At 45.7% G+C, this 18,741-nt stretch overlaps 1 protein-coding gene across 5 annotated transcripts in view; it reads left to right on the top strand.

Annotated features, from left to right (window-relative positions):
* LOC138304557 (E3 ubiquitin-protein ligase RNF14-like) overlaps positions 1–17,960 on the top strand; it is a 123,632-nt gene extending 105,672 nt beyond the window's left edge. For all 5 annotated transcript variants that reach the window (XM_069244714.1, XM_069244715.1, XM_069244717.1 and 2 more), the window contains one exon: positions 15,910–17,960. In XM_069244714.1, the coding sequence (XP_069100815.1) occupies positions 15,910–15,916 (7 nt within the window). In that variant the 3' untranslated portion in view covers positions 15,917–17,960. The remainder of the gene's footprint in view (positions 1–15,909) is intronic.
* The last annotated feature ends 781 nt before the right edge of the window (positions 17,961–18,741 follow it).

The raw sequence follows: 18,741 nt of genomic DNA, 5'->3' as shown, positions 1-18,741 counted from the left end.
TTTAGGCTGCCAAAGTCAGTTGTGGGATGAACTCTCCTTTACTAGTGATAGCTGTCAGCTGTAACAGCAGAAAACAATTCCAAACCAGATTTCACTAGAACCCAGGGGGAAAAATTCAAACAAAACTGCCCACCGGGCTCCCATGCTGTTAGTTTTTCAGGTAAATATTCTCTGTCCACCTCAACACTGACTTTTTCTTTGTGTGGAAACAGCACCTTTCTCTTTATGTTCTCCAGAGTCAATTCACTACTTCATATCTAGTTGCTCTCTTCCTTTTTTTGATAATGATCACATCATTGCCACCGCGGTCAGACTGTTAAGATTCAAGCTATATGACAGTGCCAGTTACTACTTACCTTCTATTGTAAGCATAATTACCGTCAGCAGTGGGTTGTCCTATGTACAATATATGAAGGCTGGAATAATGCTCACCTTAATGTCATTGCTAGAATCCAGACTTTTCTTTACGATAATTAACCTAGAACAGTGGTTTTTCACCTGTGGTCCACAAACACTTAGGAGTCCACGGCATTTGGAGGCAAAAAATTAAGGGCCTCATTACAAGTTCAGCGGATAGGAAGACCCGTCTGCTGAACTGCAGATGGGGTGGTTGCCTCCTTACTGGCGACCTCCCCACCAGCCCCATTACGACTTTCCCGCTGGGCTGACTGGCGGAAACCAAGGTTTCCTCTGGTCAGCCCAGTGGGAAAGTGGCAGCAGCATTGTCGGAGGCTCATAATAGAGCAGGCATCAATGCTGCTGCACACAGGGGGCACCAGCACCCTCACAATGCGCACTGTCTGCAGAGCAGACAGTGCGCATTACGAGGGTACTGGGCAGTAGGACCCATGGCAAAAACTAAACTGCCCTCCCAAATACAAATCAGAAATCAGCACAGCAGTTGTGCAATGGCGGTACGCCATTGGCAGTAGGGACCGCCACGAAATGGACTCACCAACAACAACACCCCACATTGGTCAATTTAAAAACCCCACACCTGAGACACATATATACACTTCACACACCCCACTATAAAACACAGACCCACAATACCCACAATCCTTAGCTATTCCTACCTGCTGCCACACAACCACCGGCCAACTGGAAAGGGAAACCACAAACTCAAGTAACATTTTTGCACACCCCACACCACATACCACTCACAAACACACTACCACGCATCACACAAACGCACTTACACACTCCACTACCCCAAACAACACCACCACATCACAGCACACATCCTCCCACACAACCCACTATGGCACCTCCTAAGAACCCTCGTTTCACTGACAGGGCGTTACAGACCATGGTGGACAAAATAATCTGGGTGGAGCCACAACTGTTTGGTGTACACGTCCAGCAGACATCTATAACCAGGAAGATGGAGCTACGGCAGAGAATCGTCAACTGGGTGAATGCAGTGGAAAACCATCCACGCACAAGGGGTGACATCAGGAAGAGGTGAAACAAACTGCGGGGGAAGGTCCGGGCAATGGTATCACAACACCAGATTGCAATCCAGAGGACTGGCAGTGGTCCCCCACCACCTCCCCCTGAGTTGGCTGAGTGGGAGGAGAAGGTCATGGCTACCCTGCATCCTGAGGGCCTCACTGGACTCACTGGAGGACTGGACTCTGGGAAGTCAATGACACACCCCTCCCACCACCTGCACCTGAAAGCATGTCACTTTTCCCCTGTACCAAACCCAGGTCACCCTATCCCATATCCATCCCACCCCATCAACCACCCATATCCATCCCCTGCATGCCCACACACCCCACTAAAACCTACGCAACCAATGTGCACACAACCACCAGTTCCTGCATGTAATCCTTGAAACACAACAAGACCCATAATGCATCACCCATCCTACTAATTCCATGCACTGCACCCATCCTAACGGGAGGCCTGCCTGCAGATGTATGGGGATGTAAGCACAAGAAACTGGTGGCAGATGCTGACAGGGAAATGGCAATGACAGGACAGAGGGCAGAAACAAAGGGAAACACATGCCACTGCTAATGTGTGCAAGCAATGCACATGTGCATTGTCCACTATCAACAACCAACAGACTGTCAGTGCCATATCCCCTGAAGCTGTTGAACACTACCGCCACCCAGCTAATGGACAGTCAAACACTCTGCAGGACACACAATCAGTTTTTTCTCCACTACTCCACAGGTGACACTGCTCATGGCAGCTGCCGGGAGGTGCCAGGAAGTGCCAGTCCCACAGCAGAAGAAGGCCCCAGTGATGACAGTACAGGGGGATGTCTGGATCTGGACGAGTAGTCTGGCCAATCGGAAACCTCTGGTCAATCACCCTCCAGAAGCCCCACCCAGCCCAGCAGACATACCCCCACTACACAGCCACCAACAACAGCTGTGCCCCAATGCCCCCAAACCAGTGTCCCTGACTCAGCTACTGTGTGCCCACCTGTACAGGGACCGAGTCACCACCTGTCACCAGGCAAGACCATGAAGGTCCTGGTGCAAGTGGGAGTGGGGTGACTGTAACTGGGTCTTAGGCACCGGGGGCACAGGCCAGTGGGAGGCCATCAGTGGGACAAGTGGGGGGCAAACCAGGGTAGCGACTGAGGCCATTTCCAAAATCCTGTCAGTATACCAGCACACCCAGGACAGGATGGGCCAGATCCTGCCCACTTTGCAGGAAATTCAGAGGCTGCAGAGTAAACACCATCAGGAGGCCATGGAGCAATGGCAGGCCCACAATGTCAACATGGCCTCCATCAAAGGGGTGCTGCAGGACATGACTGGAGTCCTGCGTGAGATCTCCACCCGCATGCAGGCCCCATCCACAAGAAACAAGACACCCCAGTCCTCCACATCTGCAGCTGGTAGCAGACTAGTGGCCCTGCCAGAGGACTCACAGGACACCAGCTCCCCTTCCTCTGCTGCCCAAGAACCCCCTCGCAAACGTGGCCGTCCAACCAGACATACCTCAGACACTGTAGCCATGACAAAACCCACCACCAGGAAGTGATCCCTTCTTGAACTGTCTCCCTTGTGTGCCATTGACACACCTTGTTGAACATCTAATTTCTGTGCTCCATTTCCTAATGGCCCCATGAACCTGTGCTACCAACAGCCGTGAATACCAGACTAACTATTTCCTCCACCATCTGCCCACTCTCTTGTATTTCCCCATCCCTTATTTTGCTGCACTTAATAAAAACTGTACATTCTACATTCAGACCCATTGTATCTGTACTTTATTCATAATACATGCATGTGATGTATTACTTCTCAATGTCAAATGTTAAAACAGTACCAGAATTTGGCTTGGGCGAATGTCTGCAGGCATGTAAAATTACAAATCTGAGAAATGGCTTTCTGACACTACACCAGGAATGTCCTAACCCTCCTTGTAGATGGCATGGCAAAGGGTATCCCACCATAGTAAGACCTGTGAGGAACAGATATGGAGCATACATTTAGGTACAGTTTTTTCAATGATACATGTACCTGCTTTGTGTCCGAAGTTGGACATCATTGCCAGAGTACTGTCACTTCTTGACTGACCAGTATTACCATTTGTCAGTTGCACTACACACCAGTTACGCACTCATATATGCAGCTTTGCAGATTAGGACAACTGTAGGGACATCTACTACAGCTGAGGTGACCTCCACCCACATTGTGAGGGATACTAGGTTGGTGTGCAAGTACTGAGGAGATGTGGTGTCACAAGTACTGTCAGCAAAACTGGCCCACACCCTCTATCCACGCAGCATGTCCAAACAGACCATACATGTGAAGGCAGGAAACACATCCAAGAAACTAAACTTCTGTGTGTGAACTACCTCTGGGAGTCATCACACACATGAAGCAGTAAGGGGTATATGACAGTACACATATTGCACCACGAACACACACTGCTGTGTCTCCAGCACTGGTTGTACATTCAAATTGTACACAATTCTACATAGGAATGTGGGAAACATTAGGCAAAATGTACCTTCAACTCATTGGACGTATAGCTGAATGAGCTGAGTTCTGGAGTCCACATCATCCTCCCCTTCTTCATTGCGGTCCTCTGTCTCCTCAGCTGTCATCGGTGGATTAGGTGCTTCCTCCTCTTCCAGTAGGGGTACGTGTCTCCTTAGTGCCAAGTTGTGCTGCATACAACAGGACACGATGATCAGGCAAACCATGTTGGGGAGTAGCACAGGGATCTGCCTGACAAATGCAGGCACCAGAATCTTTCCTTCAGTAGGCCAAATGTCCTTTCGATAACTCTTCTTGTCCTGCCATGTGCCTCATTGTAGCAAATGCCACCCCTGACCTTGGATACCTCACTGAGGTCAGCAGCCAGGACAGGTTTGGATAGCCAGAATCACCTAGGAAGAGTGGGAATACATAGCGCATGTGAGCATTGTGTAGAGGGTAAAGAGTAAGAAAGGCAGGTTGTTAGCTACTACACTCTCACATCTCACTCATCCACAAGCCAGGATCTCTTTCTTTGTAGTTGTGCCATCAGGTGTTGGACACTGCTGTTCCTCAAAATGTAAGAGTCATGTACAGATCCAGGGAATTTGGCAAATACTCAGGAGATGAACTGGTCTGCAAGACACACCACCTGTACATTAATGGAGTGATAACTTTTCCTATTCCTGTACACTTGCTCATTGACCCTGGGAGGAATCAAGGGAATATGGGTGCCATCTATGGCCCCAATCACATGTGGAATCCGTGCAATGGCGTAGAAATCAGATTTCACAGTGGGGAAGTCAGCAGTTTGGGGAAATTTGATGTAGCTGTGGAGGTGTTTCAGCAAGGCAGTCAGGACATCCCTTAAGATGTTACTGACCATTGGCTGGGACACACCTGCTGCCAAGGAGACTGTCGCCTGAAACAACCCAGTGGCCAAAAAATATAGTACAGATAGTACCTGCAAATGGAGGAGGAATAGCATAGAGATTACAAAGAGCTGGCAGTAGATCTGGCTCCAATTGGGCACACAGTTCAGGTATTTTCATCCGGTTCAGATGGTAGATCAGTATGATGTGTCGTTCCTCCATGGTTGCCAGGTCAACTAGGGGCCGATACACCGGTGCATATCTCAGTCTCTGCAGTGGTCAGTACCTGTAGAGGGACAACACACATATTTCACCACACCAACACATTACGGATGATGTTAACGCACACAGAACTGCACAAACATAGCCTTCACATAATGGAAGGGTTGTATGCAGCTAGCACTGTGACAATCGATGTGTAAACATGGTGCTATGCAACCTACAAATGCAGCTAACTGATGCAGCACATCACATATGGCATGTATTGCTGTGTATGACTGGTGTTCCTAACACGTACAGGAATATATGACAGCATGGAGAGCGCGTAGAGATTGCACTCTATTACATTTTACCCTTCAAATGGTGGTCCCCTGTCCAACATGCTGAGGACAGATGGAAGTGACAAGACTCAGCTGGCGTGAGACATCATTGCGTTAAGCGGTCTGTACCACTGTGCAATTTCCCATTGGTTAACATTGGTGTCTATGGGGAACAGGGGCCAATCATGATAGCCGCCGGTGGTGGCGGTGCGTACCACCGCGGTCTTCACCACCATTTTGATTTCCCGTAGCCACTTGACTCCTTCACTCACCACAACTCCACTGCATGTGCTGCTGTGTCCTGAATCTGGTGTCGAAGATGGCATGTGCTACAGGGGAGAGCCCTAGCCTTCACCCAGGAGGAGCTGACAAGGCTTATGGATGGGGTCCCACCACTGAATGCCAAGTTGTATGGGCGACCAGAGGAGCAGGTGAGTGGATTAACAGTGTCCTAGCAGTGAGTGCGATTGATTGGGTGCATGTGTGAATGTCGGATTACCAAGCATGTAGGAGTAGTGGAGTAGGCCATCAATGTGTACCTGTAGGAAGATGATGGAATGTATGGTTGTCTACTGTAAGTGCGATTGTACCCTATGTCAGCATGCATGTGGTCAGTCTACATTTATGTGTATACCTCTATGTCTCCCATGCAGGTCAGCGCCCATCAGAAAAAGGGGTTATGGAGAGCCAAGGACGTTCAGACCCTGGGGGTCTATAGATGGCAGAGCACCCACTGCAGGAAATGGTGGGAGGACCTGAGACACTGGGCCCGGAAAACCGCAGAGCCCCAGCTGTGGATGGCCTCCCAAAGAGGAAGGGGTGCACATTGGACCCTGACCCCCCAATGGCCTGCATACTTGCGGTGGCCTACCCAGCCTTAGATGGGAGCTTGAAGGCATCACAGCAGCCACAAGGGGGTGAGTTCTCACACTTTCCTGCATGCCAACTGTATTGGGGGGATCGGAGGCAACGTGGGGAAAGGTCGATGTTACAGTGACTCATAGGTGTCAGGGTATGCAGGTGTTCAGCTTCTTGACCGGGTTATGTTACCTTGTTGTGGGTACCCAGGTAAGGTGGAAATTGTGTAGTACAGTCAGTCAGGTAGTGTTCCTGTTGTCTTGCTAATTAACGTAGTGGTACTCAATACATCTGAGCATTGAATGGATACCTCAGTTGGAGTTACAGGACATGTGCATTGAATCTGTAGGGCACCACTGTCAGTGTAGTGTACTCCAAAGAGGCAGGTGTAATCCCTATCAGTGGTACATTCCTGTAGTGCAAAGGCTATGGTAAGGTGAGGTCTGAGACTGACGTGTACTGCATGTGTGCCTACCTGCATCATAGTTGAGTTGCTCACAGCCTGCATCCCTTTCTTTGTCTCCCCCCTCCCTCTCTGTTTTCTTGTGTCCTTGTGTGCATCAGCATTATCAGGCGAAGGAGGAGAGGCACCGGCGAGTGGGGATGCTGCAGCCCACGGGACCCAGGAGGCACAGTCCATTGACGCTGAGAGAACCAGTGGGTTGGAAGGCGAGGGGAGCACCACGGGGGAGCCTACTCCGACTGGAACATCAAACTTGGATTCCTCCTTCGATGGCTGCTCCCTGGTTGTGGCAGACCCCTCTGGGACCACCCCAACAACATCTTCATCTGCCACCCCCTACCAACACCGCCCTCCCAGTAGCTCCCCACCGAGTTGCCCATGCCTGCTCACCGAGGAGTGTGGGCATCTCCTTCACCGCAGGCACCTCAGCCCCTGCCCTGTCAGCCCAGCTACCCTCAATGAGGATGCTATTGACCTCCTGAGGACCATCTCTGTGGGACAGACAACAATCCTGAATGCCATCCGGGGCTGGCATCCCAGATGCAGCAGAGCAGTGCCTACCTGGAAGGCATTCACAGTCCCTTGTCTGGCCTCCAGAGATTGTTTCAGTCTCTGGCCTCCTCTGTGACAGCAGTCAGTGTACTTGGTACCTTTGTTCCCCCTCTAACCACCTGTGGCACCATCCAGCACTGCTCTCCCCTCACCCACCCCAAGCACCCAAGGCAAACACTATGTACACAGAACAACACACACGCCACACAAGGACACACACAGCCACCACAAGTCGCACCGCTGCCATGCATACATGCAACATACAGATGCAAACACAACAACAGCCACGTCCTCCACTGTCTCCCCACCCCATCCTCCTTTACAGTGACCTCACCACACACACCCGCAAGCACTGTATCGCCACTCCCAGATTCTGCCCCCACTGACACAGTCACCACAACAGCAGTCACCCAGACATGCACCCCAGACACCACACCTGCAGTCACCTCAACAACCATTACAGATACCTGCAGCACACACCAGAAATGCAGACACCACCACAGCTTACATTCACACGACCTGTTTGTCCTCTCCCACCCTTTTTCACCCACCTCTTCCCAACACACGTAAACGCACCCACTCAGGCACCCCACATTCATCCACCACACACAAGCAGACAGAGCATCCACCTGCATCCACGTCCAGCACACCTACACGTCCTACTACCGCTCCCTCTACCTCTACTCCCACACCTATTTTTACACAGCCCTTCCAGTGCTCCTAAAAAACATTTCCTTTCCTGCCTTGATCTGTTTGAACCTCCTGGCCCACCACGTCTTGTCCCAGCGTGTTCCTGTGGCCTCCCCAAACCCAGTACCTCAGCTTCAGGTTCCTTCCTGGACATTCCTTCCAGTTTCCATGTCCCTTCCCCCTCCAAGAAAACACCTGTCAAGAGGCCTGATCCCGATACCATCCACCGTTCTCCATCAGGAACTAAGGCCAAGCCCTCACCCTCCCAAGCCAAAGCCCAAGCCACCCCCTCCAAAGCTGAAGCCCAAGCCCCCACCTTCATGACCTGAGTCCCCACCACCAACCCCTCCCCTGCACCCTGAGGTGCCTGTCCCATTGAAGACCCTGCATTGTGGAGACCATGGTCATGTCAGGAGTCAAGTTGGGGCCTTGTTGTGACTGTTTGTCCGCATGGTCATGGACCTCAGAACTGCCCAATGGGCCCATTTGTAAATCGTTCCGGATTCCCCTTTCATACTTTACCTCTAATAAATCTGGCCAATCAGCACAGTTGGTGCACTTTGATCAAGATGTCCCACGTTTCATTATGGCTGCCTTGTGTGCACAGGAATGTGCATCGTTGTCCTCATCTGTGCATGTGTACTGTGATTGTGTGGGGGCATCACTTCTATTTTTCACTTTTGCCCCGTCTGTATTTGTGTGTGCAATGGTATTTGTGTGGTGATGGTTTTGGAAGTTGGATGGTATGTGTGTGGTAATTTGTTGTGATGTGTGTTCAGTTGTGCATGGTGTGGGTGGAGTGAGTGGTATGGACGATGGCTTCCTGGTATGGTACCAGTGTATGTGTGGATGGCACTTGTGGTTGTGTGCCTTATGTGTGTCTGGTATGCGACTTCTGCCTGGTGTCTGTGTCGGCCGTGGTTTTGTGATCAGTTTGTGTGTGGCTGGGTACGAGTGTTGTGACGTGTTTATGGTTGGTGTTGTTTGGTGTGTGAGTGTCGTGTGTGTAGGGCATAGTGTGTTGTGGTTGTGTGTGAGTGTATTGTGAGTGCACGTGTGTGTGTGTGTGTGTGAATATGGGTATGGGCGTTGCTCTGAGCGTGTTTGTGTGTGGGCATAGCGGTTGGTGTTGGGTGTGTGTGTGGCGTGTGGGTATGTAATTGTCCCCTTCTCCCCCTTGCGTGGTAGGTATCATCTTCGTTGACACTGTATGTCCTGGAGGTGAATTGCAAGTACCAGCATCAGGAAGATCTCCAGTTCACGCTCCATGTCATCGGCGGCTTCCTCTGTGTCCCTACGGTGAGTGTTTCCTTATATAAAGTTCCTTTCCACCAGGCTTTGAGTGGAGGGTGGCCTGCCCTGGAAATCGTGGTTGTGTGCTGATCCCTAATACAGTGGGCGGTAAGGTCCTTTCTGCCACCCTGTAGATTGTATCCGCCATCATCGGTGGTCAGCCCGCACTGGCGGTACAGGCGGTGTACTGGGTGTGTACTGGCCTGTTCACCGCCACGGTCATATTATGGTGGTGCACCGGCAGCTTTTTGGTGATCGGATCGCCACCGCCGGCGTAGTGGGCCTGTGTCCACCAGACCCATAATGAGGGCATAAATGTCATTTTACTTCACACTAGAACTAATTTCCCTTTACAGAAGTCTCCTGCAGCTTCTACGCTGTTGTTGTCGGGAGATGCACAACATTATGATCTATTAGTCTAACAAAAGGCCATGCAAAGGTGTTTTTCTATCAGGCTCGTCATCAGGAAGCTACAGAGAAAGGCTTTCAAATTGTTACTTAGCGCACACGAAAAAAGTTTCATTCACAGTACATTGCACTTGAAAGAAAATACTCAGGTACTTACAATACCCTGTGCTCTGTGGAGACGGCAGAAACAATAGGAGGGATGACATGCAGGGGGACATTGATTGCGAGCAGGCGCAGTTTGATCAGAAAATCAGAAATGTACATCCATTTTAAAAAATACTGCTTCACAAACAATGTGGCATAACCAAAACATGTTCCTAAACACATTTCTAAATGTTTCATCAAAATTGTCTCAAGTGCAGTATTATTAACTCCTCAGTTAGGACTAGAATTCATTATAAAAAACAGTATCTAAAATATTTTGTCACTCGAAATTACATCTTTGCACTATTGGAAATACTTTTGATGAACGTCCTATTTGAATTTTTATGGATGTTGCACAGATGTAAATGTTCTTTGATAGACTTTTTGTACTGTATTGTGTTTTTTGAATATTTATAATTAATGTTAATTGAATAGATGTAATTTCAAGATGGTGTGGTGATGTATATGTGTGTCTAAAGAATGATGTGCCCACAAATAGCAGCCACATCATCGTGCCTTTTGAGCTGTTTCTTTTTATGGTGCTAAACATCATCAGCAAAAGCTTTGTGCCTTTTACCGATCCTGTTCAGTATTGTCAAAAAGCATTTGGAGAGACAGTAGGTCCCAAAAGTGAGACCTATTGACTTTGCCATTCCTGAACCCATAAAACTGTGAACTGCCTCTTAATCCTAACCTTCCCTGAACCCTAAAAAACCTTGCTACTCCTTAATGCTGCCCTTCCATTCACCCTAGAAGCCCCAAGCAACCCTTAACACTACCAGTCCCTGAACAATGCATATCCATTGCTGTGCCTTAATGCTATGCTTCCTCGAACTGTAAAAATCCCTAACTACCCATTATGCATTCATTCAGTATTCATGATGCATTTCATCGGTGTTAAACATAGGATCCCACTAATCCATCCTTTCACTGATTGTTATGGTCAATGGTCACTTTTCTTCCACTTGTACCATTTAAAGGTTATACCTTTTAAAGACCTCTCTGTTCGTGCCTTATTAGTTTGGTGAGTCCTCCACAGCTTTATGTTAGGAGTACTCTGGTGGGATCACAAGAGCTCTCTGTCATTTGCCCCCTTGACGACAGAAAACCTTTTCAAGGTCTTTCTTCTGGATGGAGGGTCGAGCTAGTCTTTTTACCAGGAATGGTTGTAAAAGACTGCACTAGGGATAAGGATTGTAATTTCATTTAGGGTGCATGTCCCTTTCAGCCCATGCACATGGTCCAGAGTGGCTTGTCATCCTTCTATATTTCCAGATCTAAAACTTGAGTCTTTCCTAGGGTGGATTGATGTGAACAGTAGGTGAAGTTAAATGGCCAAAAGCCTCCTTCATATGGATTCCATACCAGCTGACCCAACTCTCTATCTGACACCAGTTAATGTTCCTGGAAACTTCTTGGCAGCAGCCTATCCATCACACAGCCACCAAACACCTTTCATTAAAACAAAGATCCTACCTAGGACAAGACACCTGGAACACATTATTTCATTCCTTGGTCTGCCAATGACCTTGTGCATCAGAGTCATTATTATTTTCTTTTTCAGAAGCAATCCTCAGGTGAAAGGTTTCTGAACAACAAAAACATGATGAGCGGGTCGCCATTATGTGGTAGCTCTCCTAGCATTAATTTCTACCGATAGTGACATTGTCTAGCAGTCGCAGCTCACGGGTGTTAAAGGGGGCGGGGTGGCACGCAGGGGGACCAAGGGGAGGGAGGGAGAAATAATAATAAGAAGTAAAAAAAAAAAAGTACACGTACCTGAACTCTGCTCCGCACCGCGTGCCGCTCCTCTCCAGTCTTGGTGTCTTGGTGCAGGCACAGGCTCCCAACCTGCCCTGCGCCAATCCTGATGGCAGACTGTGAGCCTGTACAGGCTCTCTCGAGCCCGGCAACACAGTCCGAGACGGCCGGCCAAACACATATGCGTACACTTTTCACCCCATGAGGCCCACCCCTTTCAAAGAAAAGGATAGTAAACATAGTTTATTATCCTTTTCTTTGAAAGGTTTTGCAGCTGTCGCTGCTGGCAGGCGGGCGACGCTCCTCCGCCCTCATGGAGGAGCCGCCCCTGTTGTCTAGTTGGCAAGAGCACTTTTGATTAAAATGCAGTCCCAGAGTAGTAGGGAACTTATATACAACCAGCAGTTCTCAATTGCGCCAATGGAGGCATGACGGAGCTGAATCAATTCTGGTCCATCCTGTTTTGATACCTCCCTAATTGATCTTAATGTGGGTCCTAGATAAATACTAATCTGAATATATGCCAAGCAGAGGTACTGAAACATCTTTAATTGTTGTGGACTCTTCTATAATGAAACTATTGGATGAAGATAGTCCAACTTTGGTTTTGCTGCTGGATCTATTTGACGATTTAAATACCCTTGATAACACATGATAGACTAAATGAACAGACGAGGGTGGTGAAGGCCGCTTTATGATAGTACACATCATGTCTAGGAGCCAGAACAGGTAAAATTGTTATTGATAAGACATGTTCTCCATTAATATTGATAGAATTAAGGGTTCAATCATGCATCTCACCTCTGTTATTTAACACCTAAATGTAGCCATATCACATAATATTAGGTGAAATTAAAAATGTTTCAGAATTACACTGATAAAAACCAAGGGGCATACTTAAACTTTTTGCCGCAAAACTGAGCTAATGCAGTTTTGCAGCAAAAATAGCGCCGGATTGTGCCATTCCACAGCGCCAGCCGGGTGCCATATTTAAGGAATGGTGAAAGCCAGCACTAAAATTGGGATAGCGTCATCAAAAATGACACTAGCCGGGTGGGGGGTCCTGTGGGGTGAGGAGGTTGTGTGCCAAAAAATGACGTTAGGCTGGTTAGTGGCACCAAAAATGCCACTAACCAGGTTTGCATCATTTCCAGGTGCACAACCATCCTAAAATATGACTCCTGTCTTAGAAAAGAAAGGAGTCATGCCCACCACCCCAATGGCCACCACAGGGGACCGGTGTCTCCTGGGCATGGCCGTTGCCTCCAGTGCCATGCAGGGGGGACCTTGTTAGGGCACCCAATGGCACTTTAAAAAAAATCCCCTAATACTTACCTATACTTACTCTACTTACCTGGGATGGGGTCCCCCATCCTGTGGTGTCCCTCTGGTGTGGGTGGGGGTGTTCCTGGAGTTTGGGGTGGGCACCTGTGGGCCCATTCCATGGTGTTTGACCATGGAAATGGGTCCACAGGTCCACTAACGTCTGGTCTGACCCAGGCGTTAAATAATAACGCTAAGCAAGCTTAGCTCCATTACTTGGAGCCGCATCCCACCTGTGCGTCATTTTTGCACGGGGGATAAATATGGCGCTCTCATTGATACAAGGTAGGTTCACGCATCCAAAAAATGGTGCAGACTCCTATATTTTGACGCTAGATGTGTCTAGCGTCAAAATATGAATATGGAGTTAAGTTTGCGCTGAAGTTGCGCTAAAAAAAGATGCAATTTCAGCACCAAGTGTTGTTTCATAGTTCTAAAGAAAGACAGAGTGACTGGCAAAATGTTGAGAAAACCCTCATGAAAATATAAAAAAAGTGGCTGAACAATAACTGGATGAATCTCAATGACGACAAACAGGTTTTGTGCTAGCAAGATTAGAATAGACCCTTAAGAATCATCCCACTTTCCGAGTGGGCTCATCAGAAATCAAGCCCATCTCAAAGGTGGAAACTTCAGAAGTATTTTTTAATGAAAATGTGTCAGTGAAGAGTCTAGTAAATGCAGCTGTCATGGCAACAATATATGATCTGAAGTGCTGTAGGAGCTTGTGCCCATTGTTGAAAGCACTAGCCAACAGTTGCTAGGGCACAAATAATTACTACTGCAAAACTCTTCTAGTAGGAACAACAAATGAAACACACACAAAATCCCAGAAAGTGCAAAATACTGCAGCAAGGGTGACAGTTATTATTCTCAAAATAAGAGAACATGCCACCAAAATCCACAAGAAGCTGCACTGCCTGTGGAAGTAAGGATGGAACATAGTACTCTGACCTATGCTCTTAGGCCAAATCAGATAAATACACATGAATATCTAAAAAACACTGAATCCAGCATACACAACCCAGACAGGACACTTAACTCCTTTGCCAAAAAAAAACCTAACCCCATCAGGAGTAAAATTGACCAGGACAGGAGGTTGATCCCTAAGAATGCCTGTGTTGTCCAGAATAAGCTATCTTAGAGTACAGACGAAATATAAAAACTGGTGCTCTTGGGAATGGGGTACATTTACTGCACTATGATGCTTAAATAAAGCTCTCAGCACAATGCAAGGGACTGTAATTGATTGATGGATTGATTAAAGGTGGACAGTGATGTGGAAATTAGCCGACAAATTTATCAGACTAAGAATGTTCACCATTTTTCCAGAGTGGATAGTTGAACATATATTTGAACACAGTTTCTCTTGCTCTCAGATCAGGCTTCCGAATGATTATCTGCTTCTGTATAAACCTGGAGCTGCAATGCGGCAACAGCCTTTTTAATGATGATCAATATAAGCTGTTAGACATTGGCCAATAATCCTGAAAATCTTTGGGCGGGCTCTGAAGATTGCATTTTTATTTGTGGTGTCACAAGTGGTTGTTTCATAAGGTTCAGAATTGTCCCAGTCCAAAACAATTTTTTTTGAGTAGTCATCAAATCAAGGCCCCAAAACACTTTTGGTGACAAGAGGAAGTAATCGACTACCACAACAACATGTTAGATTCCTTTTAAATCCAATTTGGATTTCAAAGAACTACAAGAGCTAGAAAAATTAGTGTCCCAATGGCATCCAGAGACTGCCTGATATACTCAGTTTTCTGTACAAAATAATGGTGCATGTTTATTACCAGTCCAAAGACATACGGCCTGATTTAGATAGCGGATGGGTTACTCTGTCACAATAGTGTTGGATATCCTGTCCTCCGAAATCTGAATCCCATAGAACCTAATGAGATTCAGATTTGTTGTTACAGAGTAACCCGTGTACCAGTATCTAAATTAGGCCCTTAGTTAGCTAGGGAGCAGGACTTTCAGTATATTAAAGGATCTTAAATAGCTCCTTATTCGTTTCCCTGTCTCTTGATTTTCTGAATGTAAAACGATTTTGTTGGGCGAGAAAGTGTCAGATTTATATTTTCTATGGCATGTCTTATTTCTTTTTCAGTAACTTCCAGGGAGAACCTCTACCAGACTATTTTGCATTTCCTTAATTTAGGTTTTATGATCTTCAGCTCCAGTGAAAGACGCTTTTCTAATGTGTTGGTTGATTTAATGTTGCATGATTGAAACATGCAGTTTTAACCACCAGGAATCTCAAAAAAGATTCATGATTGAGCAGTCAATATACGGTTAATGGTTTATTACCTATTTTCACTGGTGTCATTGGAGTAAATTTTATTTTTTGGTTGTCTGGATACTGCCGATATCCTGGATACTTCAGGGATGTACTGCAGCCAATCCAGAATGTTACCCTCAGTGAGTGGAAGCAATAGAAAGTTAATTCACAATCTCATAGCTGCTGAGTCTTCCTCCTTCTCTTCCTTGTGAAATCATGCTCCACATGTGTGCTTTGAACTAGCTGTATAAGTGCAAATGTGTAGGGAGTTAAATCAATCAAAGATGTTTTAAACTACAGTAAGTAGCAGGGAGGCAGGCTTACAAGTAGATAATTGCTCCAAAGGAGTAAAAGATTTTAGTAGGCAACATCGGTCCAGTGCACAGGCAAGCTTCTCAGTGGAAAAGTATGTTCCAGTATGGAAAAAATGTGGATGCATACAAAGTAAAGTGGCAGCAGTACTGGTACGGGACCGGGAGGTCAACAGAGATATGGCGATTGGAGACATCCCTAAGCGCAATTAGAGTATATTAGGTTTAGTTGATTTTTTTGTGGTGGGCTATGTATGATGCTTAACAATTTCATTCTAATTAGTAAAGTAATTAGGCAGGTGTAATGTTGTAAGACTTGTCTTTCTTTGTCAGTAAAGCATTTTATCTTCCTAAAGCATGTTGGTGGATTCCTCACATTATTCTCAAAATATAAAATAGACCATGGAACTATGATCTCTTCTACTGATTAATACAATGTTTTATGTCATATTTTGTCTTAGGCTGTGATTGGTAGAGGAAATACAACAAATCCTTGAAGAAGGAAAGAAAAAAAACAAAGCCAGATGGTTAAGAGGCAAACAAGTCCAACAAAGAAGGAGTCAGCAGAACAGCTTCATCCATTTCTCCTCATATTGCCCTTCTAATTACAATCTTTCAAGTAGGGGTTTTACTTTGTACACTTTGGGGTGGATGAATGAAGGACTTCTAACTAAGGAGTCAGGAACATTCTCACAAGGACCTTATGCACATTGAGCCAAATGTGTTACTCGGCTTCATAATTTGACTTCTTTTGAAATATATTAGATCACTGACAATTGATTCACAAAAGCACTCTGTTACCCGTTACTTGTGATCGGGCTGTACTAAGAGAATTAACTACAAAAATGTCCATTGTGTTTACCCTTGTTATGCCATCATTCAATTCTATTGTAGGTGAAATCGCTTTAAACTTGAAGAAATAAGTGAACAATTTATTAAAAACATGTAGGGCCCCATGTAATATTGCATGGATTTATGACTTCCTAATTATGACGTTTTGCGACTCGTAGCTAGGAAGTCGCAAAATACGATGTACAACAGTGGCTGAGACACCATTTGCGATTCCCAAATGGTTCGCAAGGGATCTGCCTCATTAATATTCATGAGGCAGGTCTCATTTTGCAACCCATTGGAAATGGCCGGCACTCACAGGGATGGTTGCATGCTGGGGTTAGCAGACCACCATGTAGGAAGTGGTCTGTGAATTGCTTACCACTAACTTGAAATTGGTGGTAATCTGCAAATGTTTTCAGACAGCACTCGGGTCACAAAACGTTCATACATGGTCATGCAAGTTGCTATTAGGAAGGGACCAGCTCACAAAATAGGGTTGAGAGATGCCAGAAAGCCGTTTAGCTGTTGCAAACGGCCCAATTCACAGCTTGCAACTGCTAAATCCTTTCATACATGTGGCCCCTAATGCTTTTCCTATCCTTCAAATTTAAATTCATTTTCAGATCTCTTTTATTTCCTTTTCTGATCTGGTAATAAGTAAGATAATCAGATTTCAAGAGGTTGGTTGCTCCTTCAAGTGGTTTAGGCGCTCCAGGGAAAACTTTGCTCAACTACATGCAGTTATGTATTTCTTTCTGTTTTCTGACCACCAAGTAGTTCTTTTATTCTTCTTCATCACATTGATAGAGTGCTTAGTATGTTTAATGTTTTTGACCACCAAGTAGTTCTTCTATTCTTCTTATCACATTGATAGATTGCTTAGTATGTTTAATGTTGATTCAAATTCGATTCTTCCAATGCCTGGGATATCCCATTGTGATTTTGTACCTTTATAGTCTGGTTTTGAGACATGTCTACATTAACTTGTTGTAGCGGGGCGTCCTCCGTGGATGCGGGTTAGGAAGGGAACGGGTTGTTTTTCCTTTCCCCTTTGTTTATACTTTGATTTTGTTCTCGAGATAATTTATGTTTCACTAAAACTGGCCCAGAGAAGATCGGAACGTGGTTTTAAGTGGTTGTGTTTCGTTGACAATTGTTTTCCAAACCCGAAGGTTGTGGTAAATTGGACTGTGACAAATATAAAGATATAGCAGTCAAGTGGATACATTGAAAAAAAAGGTATATCAGAAACAGTGTAGGTATGGGATAATATTTTTATTTAGAAATACCTGAATCATTTTTGTTAAGTATTTGAGAATAATAAAAAGAAGACAGATAACGACAAGCAGAACAGGAAGACAAATAAAAACAGGGAATTAAAGCAAGATAGAAAGAAGAAGAGAAAAGAGAACAGAAGCACAACAGGAAGTTTGAGAAAGCACAGGAAAAGAAGGGTAACAGAAAAACAAAAAGAGAACATACTTACCAAGACCTGTGTTTTCCTTTTTGCATGCTCTCCTGAGTTGGCCCTGGATGAGAGAAGAAGAACAAGAGGAGAAAAGCGTGAAGATTAAAGGAGAAGGCAAAGACGCTAAAAGACAAAGACTTACCAAGAATAACACAATTAAGAGACTATCCAACTCTTCTTTACTTTAATAAACCAGTATAACAAAGACAAGTGTGTCCCTCCATTTCTGACGCTCTCCTACATTTGTCCATTAGCTTGTAATAAAACATTTATTACAACTTGAGTTTCCTTGTGTAGCCACATTGGTCATAATGTAAACCAGTGGTTTCCACCCTGTGGTCCAGGGACCCCTGGGGTTCCACTAATCCTCCTCAGGAGGTTTGTGACAGCTATGAAAATTCAATAATATGAACAGGTTATTAAAGTGTATATGAATAAACTGGCTAAATGTACAACCAAACATTTTAAAATGTACTGTAAATGTTAAGGAATTTGAAATTGGAAGCTAAAAATGTAATTAGTATCCGCAGATTGATTTGTAGGAGCCATGCAGGTGCATCAGTCAGAATGTAGTATAGGTGATGTGTGGCTTCAGATGAATTTAGAAAAGCTCCAACCTTCCTGTTAATTTTTTTATTTATATTTGTTTGTGTATGTGTTTGATGTATGCTTGTTTCTAGATTATATGTGTATTGTTTTGCTGTTGAAATCATCAACCATGTTTAGGCCGAGGTCCTTGGCTTCCAGGAATGACTCAGTGAAGGGGTCCCAGGATTCCAATAATGATTCAATGTGGGTCCCTGGGTTCCAGTAATGGTATAGTGGGGGTCCACAAAAGTGAAAAGGCTGGGAACCACTGCTGTAAATGATACATGTTTTGTTGATTTGGGATGCCCTTAACTCTTACCTCCAGCTGGGTGAAAAGGTTTGTCAGCCTCACTTAGAGCATACATGAAGTGCTCCATCACAGTTGAGAGATTCCTTGAAGATG

This window comes from Pleurodeles waltl, chromosome 7 (assembly GCF_031143425.1).
Source record: "Pleurodeles waltl isolate 20211129_DDA chromosome 7, aPleWal1.hap1.20221129, whole genome shotgun sequence".
Lineage (NCBI taxonomy): Eukaryota > Metazoa > Chordata > Amphibia > Caudata > Salamandridae > Pleurodeles > Pleurodeles waltl.
The sequence above is the reverse complement of the archived record's forward strand: the minus strand, read 5'-3'. Positions and strand labels throughout refer to the sequence as shown.